Source organism: Osmia lignaria, chromosome 3 (assembly GCF_051020975.1).
Source record: "Osmia lignaria lignaria isolate PbOS001 chromosome 3, iyOsmLign1, whole genome shotgun sequence".
Lineage (NCBI taxonomy): Eukaryota > Metazoa > Arthropoda > Insecta > Hymenoptera > Megachilidae > Osmia > Osmia lignaria.
In genome coordinates, this window is record NC_135034.1 from 10,308,261 (window position 1) to 10,315,999 (window position 7,739).

Here is a 7,739-nt window from a genome sequence, read left to right on the forward strand (position 1 = left end):
ATACATAGTGGAATGCAATATTTATTTTGTATTGATTACTTTTAATATTTTCTGATTATATCATTATTACATTTATACCCATTTTTGCAGAAAAACAAAATTAAACTTCTGCTTTAAATAAAACAAAATTCTCTTAAAAGTATGTAATAATTAATGAAGTTAACCATCTACACAACAATTGCTTGCTACGTGCAGTTGATTATAATTTACCATATTTTAATGGCTAATACGTGCTGATAAAAATGATTGTTTAATTATTCAAGCATATAGAAATCAGTCTCATTTAACTCTGAACACTGATGTTCGTTTGTGCATTAATCCGATAATTTGTATTTCCTTGAAACCAGTTTTCAGAGTTAATATTTGACTATGTATATGTATATACTAAATTTCATTCATTTATAATTACATTTCCATCTACAAATGTCTTTTATTTTTATTATGAATTCAACTGCATAGAAAACAACAAAATTCAAGGCATAATTATTTGTTGATACCTCTAGTTTATTAGATGCAATTCTCGCTCGTAGATAAACCATACCATACGATGAAGTTACGATGTACATCTCCAACGGTATTTTATTCACACAGGAAGGTTGACCTCCAATGACAAGTTATCCAAAATACATCTATTGCATTCATGTCTCTCTACTGGCAGTAAATCAATGTAAAAAAAGAAAGATTTTATCCTATTAAGTAACTGTACCTAGTAGGAATTCTTAATTAGGAATGATAAAGGGCTTGTGATGACTGCATAAAATAGCAAAACGTTTTCTAAGTGTCTGACGAAGTTCTTGTCGTTTCTCAAGAACTTGGCACATTCGAGATTTAAATTCCAGAACTTCTTCCGCTGGAATATAACTTTCTTTTTCTTCGTCATCTGATAAGTAGGAATCCTAAGAATAAATTGCGTTAAAAATAAGAATAAAACTTTCAACAGGAACAGAACTAGACCAAACTACACTTACTTCTAACATCTGTGTAAGTGTTAAACCTCCACCCCTTTCTTTAAGTAAAGAGATACTGGAATTGGAATGAACAAGTTTATCAGATGGTCGTATATCATGACAATCTCTCTCATGATTACAACACCCATCACTGCAAGCTACTTCCGATCCTTCTGGAGTACTAGGAAGGGAAGAACTACTAATGTTATGTTCCGACGAATAACCGCAATCTTGTGACGATCGTTCGCTTGAGGAACGACTTTTCCTATCTGAGATTGATAATTCAAACCGTTTTTTCATTTCTATCCACATGTTGTATCTTTTGCTTGGTTTTCCTATCCAAGCATCTACGATGTCTTTAGCCATTGGATCTTTACAACCATCCAAACTGTGCCAGTGGTCAATTTTTTCGGAAAAATCCTGTACATTGAACGATATTTAAATCTTATAACGCACGTTAATTGATGCATAGAGCATGTATCGATACATTGAATTATTACCTTACACGATTCACACGATTCGAAATATTCTTCTTCAGAAAGATTTTTAACGGGAGTATTATTCTTTTTTGTTTGATTTGCAGCAGTTTTTGCCTTTGATTCGGAAGAACCTTTCTTAACTGTAGTTTTTTGCATATTTGATGATTTTTTAGGGAATGCTAACTGAGTTTGACTTTGTGGTTGCGATATACTAGATTTTGATTTCTTTACACAATCTGGACATTTACACGTTGGCGATCTCTTGTTTTTTGGATCTAATACTTGTAACTGGAAAAAGAAAAACTATATTCGTTCGATTTTACTCATAATTGCACAAGAAAAAACAGGATACATACCTTATGTCGATCTATATTTTGCGTCGTGGGTTTCAAATCTGCACAAACACAAGGTGTATCACTGTTACCACTTTGCCTTTTGCTTGAACACTGAGGATAGAATTAAGTAAACATATTGATTATGTTCACTAATTTTAGGAGCTTAAATTTATTAAACAGTAACGTACATCACATGTATTTTCTTTTTCTTCCGTCTCATAACGACGTTCTTTCTTCTTCTTGCGTTTCAAGCGTAATTTTTCTCGTCGTTGCTGTTTCGCTATTTCTTCTCGTGTTAACTCTTCATAGAGGAGTTCTAGTTGAGAAATACCTTGTTTAACTTCTACAGCCATCTATAAAGTATTCCGTAATTATGAACAAATAAATCTATTAATTTCATAATTCGACAGTTCCAGTAATCATACTTGAAAATTCCTAGACAATGCATCCACTGCAACAGCAGCTAGTACTCTGCATACAGTTTCTTCTTCTCTTAATCGCCTATGAACTCTATGCAAACGTTCGGCGACACATATTCCTAAACATGTAAGTACCTCTTCCTGAGCAATTTCCAATGTCTTTGCATGTCGTTCCCTACAGTTCAGAAATATGTATATTATAACTGAATTGTAAGGTGGTGTAGCATAAGTCATAAAGTTTTGTGATCCTGTACCTTCCCATGAGTTCTGGTTGAGCGCGTCCGATAAGGGTACTAATATAATCTGTATTTGTAGGTAAATGTACATGTCTATCGCGTATACAACGTTTAATCCCAGAATATAAAGCAGCAACATAACCCTTCTCCTTTGCTGGTTCAGGTTCTGTTGTTAGCAGTGAAGAAGCCAATAATACCTTTGTACGACATTCGCCACAAAATCTATAATAAACCGGTGATCAAAAATTTTTCTATATGATTACGTATATGTACGAACCTACCGATGTTTACGCAAATATGTATCGAGAGTGGCCTCAAGAGTATCAGTTTCGATTAAAGCAAGTTCTTGACGACACGGAAGTTCCATACAATCCCATACTTCTTTCCATGCACTGGGAAGAGGTTTCATACGCTGTATTTCTAATGAGTGTAATACACACCTTCTTGACTTTTTATTTCTGGGCTGTCTTTCAACTAAACTATTTAACCTAGTGCTATGATAAATATTAAAACTGTTAATAAGAAACACATATATAAATATATACATATTGACCCTTTTATTACCTGTGTCCCTGTAACATTGTACAAAGCAATTGTGGTGATTCTAGAACATCATCTTTTATTGACAATAAACCTTCAGGTGTAATTACCAAAGGATCTAATGCTGGATGTCCTGATTTCATGAGGTCATAGAACAATCTCTCAACACTAAATATATCATTTTATTAGGTGGTATAGATATGAAACAAATCTATTTTATATAAATATTATTCAAACATTTTATACCTTCTTCTACAACCAACACATGGTACAGCTTGGCCCAAAATTGCAAGCATATCCTTGCAAGTAACTTCAAAGGAAGCTTTAATTTCCTCTTTTGTAAGCATATCAAGTTTTCTAGTAAATTCATCAAACTGTTTACCACGAACTAATGGACTATCACAGATTGCTCCCAAACCATTTATATCCATAATCATCTATAGAAAAAAAAAGAAAATATTATATTACAAAATTAAATTCATTTTCATGTTTTAATTGAAATAAATTACAATATAATGTTTAATCCAAGTCTATTTTATACTATGGTGTAAGTAAACTCAAGCTCCATTCTATCACAATTATCATTAACTTTATCATTCAGCTATTTATTCCATTTACTTAATAATATCTTATCAAAATATAAGCAGAAAACAAAACATTTTGACACTCTATTCTTTTAAAAGAAAATAATTAAGTTAATAATTGTAATAGGAAAACTGCAAAACCAAATTATAAAAGATCTATTAAATCTGTGGACATATAATAGTAACATTTAGCAGTTAGGCAAGGTATAAATATCAAACACAGTATGTCTAATTAATTATGGCATAAGCATGCACTCATTGCCACGTTTAGGTTAAGTCAGAAATATCATAGGATATCATTACGTAAGTCCGATTAGGATTTTAATTTTCGATAGGTAGAAACGGTTTTTCAAATAAAATGACAAAAGAGTATCGTGCTCACCGTAAGATTTTCATCGACAATCAACGGCATTTGTCTTCGCGTCAAATCGACCGGGTCATCGTCCCGCCAAACATTTACCAGCTTCGCCATCGTTATTCGATTCTCTATTAATAATAATTATATATTGAAATAACGGCTAATACTGTAAACCGTTACGATGCACAATCAGAAGTAATTGTGATTCACTGCCACGACTATGCCAAAAAAATAAGAAGACTGTATCATACGTCTGCCATTTGCAACGAGTGGTTTCTCACTTCCGCCCTGCGTGCATTGTCCCGTTTCCCTCTCTAAGCGTCAATTTATCCTTATTTTAATTGTACATACCTATTTCTAATCACTTTTCGCAGTATATTTTTTGTAGTTCAAAGTTTTATGATATATGTTATTCATAATATTAAATAAAATCTGATGTAGTTAACGGTAATGCGACTGAGTGTATTATGTCTTGAAAGTGATTTGATACACTTACCTACCACGTAGAAAATCATTTAAAATGCAATCAACAAACGTATATTTAGATGCGTATATAATAAAGTATATGTATACATATGTATGTAACATAAAAAATACTTAACGGATTAAAAAATATACTACTCGTCGATTTATTTAAGGAAACCTATCACAAACATATCATAGAGCAATTGTATAGTAAGAAAACTTTAGTAAAGTACTTTTACCTCTGTTCGTATGATAATTCTATTTTTTTACTTCTTTTAAAGAAATTCTATGTAACATATTTATTGTACATGCGATAATTGAAAATTTTGTTACATAATATTTTTATTTACGGTGTACGTAGTACCTATGATTTTTAACGAACGTATTTAAAACAACAAAATGATGGTTTTTAAGTATGTTTGGTTATTACCGTTACTTGTATCTGTATATTTACTATATTCAAATGATTATCTAAATGATATCAGACTTGATTCCTTGGAAAAATGGCTAAATATTGTTAAAAATGCTTATACTAACATGAATAAAAACTCGAACTTGGTATCAGATGTTAACCACAAAATGTTTACATCAGATGAACTTAGAAAATATACAAATTTAAAAGATGGTTTGTATATTTCAATATTAGGACATGTTTTTGATGTTACTAAAGGAGAAAAATATTATGGACCTGGTGCAACTTATCATGGCTTCACTGGTATTATACTTTGTAATAAAATTATGTTGATTATATTTGTAGTACATATACATAATTTGTATATATACATATATATTTATAGGTCGTGATGGATCATTAGCATTTATTACAGGACAATTTGATGATAATGGTTTGATAGATGATATCTCTTCATTATCTATGGAACAAATTAAAGCATTAAATAATTGGGTACAATTCTATAATGAAACCTATATTTATAAAGGTACTTAAGGTTTAATTTTGGGTATGATAAATAAATGTTATTTTATTCTTGATCATATATAAATATTTCTTGAGTAGGAAAGTTAATTGGTAGATATTATAATGAAGATGGTGTACCAACTGAAGAATTTTACAATATACAACAAATATTAATAGAAGCAAAGGAGAAACAGTTTGAAGAAGAACACAAGAAAAGAATGTTTCCACCTTGCAATATAGAGTGGAAACCAGATTCTGGTACTGTAGTATGGTGCTCTAAGAAAAGGTATACATAAGTATAATGTATATAAAAATATTCATTCCACTGAAATTATTATTTTATTTTTTACAGTGGAGGAATAGAAAGGGACTGGATTGGTGTACCAAGAATGTTGTTTGAATCTCCAAGTTCTAAACAATACAGGTGTGCGTGTGTCAAGCTTGATAGTAAAGAATATGAGGAATTAAAAGGCATGCTTAAAGAATATACTAAATGTCCAAAAACTGCAATAAAGTGTGCTCTGAAAACAAATGATTTATAACAGATGCAGAGATCCCAAATTAGCAATTGCAGTTTAAGCCAAGATAATGAGAAAGTACTATATTTTTTATATATTTTGATACAGTATATTGAGATACAATTGTAAATAATTTCTAATACAAAATACAATACATTTATAAAGAACATTACATTAATTTATTATTCTTATTTTTCAAAAATGGTAAGAATGCTTATAGTTTTTTCATGTTTTCAGTCTTTTTCAGTTTGTGCTGCTTTAAAAGTTCTTTAAATTGTTCATTATTGTTCAACTTACAAGTTGCTATATCTTAAGAGCACAAGTTTTTATATTATTGAAAAATATTTCAAATTAAAGATTCTTAATATAATAATACTATATCATGTTACTTAAATGCATACAAAAAAAAGAACATAATTCAAAATAACATAACATCAAAAGTATGTCAAACTGGAGGTTTTCAGTTCAATCCAAACCATTTTGTTCCACAGCTTAATACTTTTACATTTTTTCATTTTACCTCATTATTAATTTTTGCAGGAGATTCTGCTCTAATATCATTTAGTTTCTCAAGCAGCATTTGCATAGATGCTTGTTTTCGTTTAAAATTACTCTTTGATCCAAATACTTTTTTAATTCTTGCTCTTCTTTTCTTTATCTTGGAATCTGAAGGTTTTTGTTTAAACTCGATCATACGTCTATATCTCTTAACACCCATATATAATGTACTTTCATTTGCATCATCTTTTTCCTCAAATATTGTTTCTAAAGTATTTAATTTCCTTTTTAAACTTCCATTTAAGTAATATTCCTTAATACCTTTTTCTTTTCTGTTATTATAATCCATTTGTGTACATGTTCTTTTTCTTGGTCTTAAACTACATCTAATGGTATATATAGAAAATAATTAAATTGTGATATATAATATTAGAAATTTTGTTGTACCTTCTATTAAGACTTTCATTGGAATCAGTTGCTGGCACATTTTTCCTAAATACTGTTCCATGATTAGAAGATGATGAAGTATTTACGGTGAGCATTTCCAAACTAGCCATTATTGCAGGTAAATTAGTATCAGCTATATCATATGTCACTTCTCTAAGAAAGAAAAACATTTATGTTTATAAACAATTCAATTGTTTAAAACTGTCATTATCAGGAGGTATTTATTTATATTATACAAAGTAACTTAACAAATGTAAGAATTAAAATGACTTTTTATTCCAACATAGTCTTGTAATAATCAGTTAGTATAAACTATTAAAACATACAGTGAAAAATTGTAAATCTATTTTCATAGATAAATTGTAATTTTAGGGATGTTATTCTCAAAAAACATACGTTGTTTCAGCTTGAGTTTCGTCCATATTTAACATTGTAATATGTATATTTTTAATCTTAAATTAATGCTACCATTCACTTATGATCATAATTGATGATCTTCATTGCACCTTTCCGTTAAAAGAGATTTGGCAGTATAAAATGTTCAGTAATAACCATGTATTTTTGTGCTTATGAATATCTTGAAATAGTTTTCACGATATGCTATTGAATTAAAACATTTAGGATCTTTTAGAATTTGGAAATTAATCAGTCATCTATAATATTAAACATCCTTGTTTATTCGCAGCATAAATTAGAAAATGATATTTTCTGGATAAAGCACTGACTACAGTATTAAATGAACAAACATCCCTTTGTTCTCGAGCGGTGTTGAATTTGTGCTTCAAGAACGAACGCCATCTGCTCTATCTTATGTTAGATATTCGTCATATTGTCAATTGAGTCTAGGGATTTTCATTATGTCAGAAAAAAGTCACGATAAAAGCAAAGAGGAACAGAATTAACTCTTTTAAAAAGTATAACCAAAATTACTGTAAAGAAAACTACTACTTAATTAATATTTCTCTTTATTCATTACTTATTTGCATATAGCTAGAAA

General features: G+C 29.8%; 2 protein-coding genes across 5 annotated transcripts; one reads left to right on the plus strand and one right to left on the minus strand.

The window, feature by feature from the left end:
* Nucleotides 1-20: 20 nt before the first annotated feature.
* Nucleotides 21-7,540, minus strand: LOC117608133 (gametogenetin-binding protein 2-like). 4 transcript variants are annotated; one of them, XM_034332764.2, is made up of 13 exons: nucleotides 7,139-7,540; nucleotides 6,743-6,895; nucleotides 3,923-4,026; nucleotides 3,203-3,393; nucleotides 2,981-3,124; nucleotides 2,698-2,910; nucleotides 2,435-2,638; nucleotides 2,187-2,355; nucleotides 1,950-2,114; nucleotides 1,783-1,872; nucleotides 1,448-1,714; nucleotides 969-1,367; nucleotides 21-896 (listed from the first exon to the last, which is right to left on the minus strand). In XM_034332764.2, exons 2-13 carry the CDS (start codon nucleotides 6,801-6,803, stop codon nucleotides 720-722), a joined length of 2,184 nt encoding a protein of 727 aa, XP_034188655.1. In that variant the 5' UTR covers nucleotides 6,804-6,895; nucleotides 7,139-7,540; the 3' UTR covers nucleotides 21-719. The 4 variants fall into 4 exon arrangements, with proteins under 4 accessions (XP_034188655.1, XP_034188656.1, XP_034188657.1 ...); XM_034332765.2 differs by lacking the exons at nucleotides 6,743-6,895; nucleotides 7,139-7,540 and adding an exon at nucleotides 4,395-4,434; XM_034332766.2 differs by lacking the exons at nucleotides 6,743-6,895; nucleotides 7,139-7,540 and adding an exon at nucleotides 4,250-4,387.
* Nucleotides 4,731-5,900, plus strand: LOC117608135 (neuferricin). The gene is made up of 4 exons (XM_034332770.2): nucleotides 4,731-5,078; nucleotides 5,161-5,301; nucleotides 5,379-5,565; nucleotides 5,632-5,900. The coding sequence occupies exons 1-4, from the start codon at nucleotides 4,763-4,765 to the stop codon at nucleotides 5,819-5,821; spliced, it is 834 nt and encodes a 277-aa protein (XP_034188661.2). The 5' UTR covers nucleotides 4,731-4,762; the 3' UTR covers nucleotides 5,822-5,900.
* Nucleotides 7,541-7,739: the final 199 nt, after the last annotated feature.

Excerpts from the sequence above, each read along its gene's own strand:
- LOC117608135 (XM_034332770.2), top strand. The coding sequence starts at position 4,763 with ATGATGGTTTTTAAGTATGTTTGGTTATTACCGTTACTTGTATCTGTA. Across the intron at positions 5,302-5,378 it reads TGAAACCTATATTTATAAAG|GAAAGTTAATTGGTAGATAT; the intron begins GTACTTAAGGTT and ends TTTCTTGAGTAG. Across the intron at positions 5,566-5,631 it reads GTATGGTGCTCTAAGAAAAG|TGGAGGAATAGAAAGGGACT; the intron begins GTATACATAAGT and ends TATTTTTTACAG.
- LOC117608133 (XM_034332764.2), bottom strand. The coding sequence starts at position 6,803 with ATGGAACAGTATTTAGGAAAAATGTGCCAGCAACTGATTCCAATGAAA. Across the intron at positions 1,873-1,949 it reads AAAAAGAAAATACATGTGAT|TGTTCAAGCAAAAGGCAAAG; the intron begins GTACGTTACTGT and ends TTCTATCCTCAG. Across the intron at positions 1,715-1,782 it reads AAAATATAGATCGACATAAG|TTACAAGTATTAGATCCAAA; the intron begins GTATGTATCCTG and ends TTCTTTTTCCAG.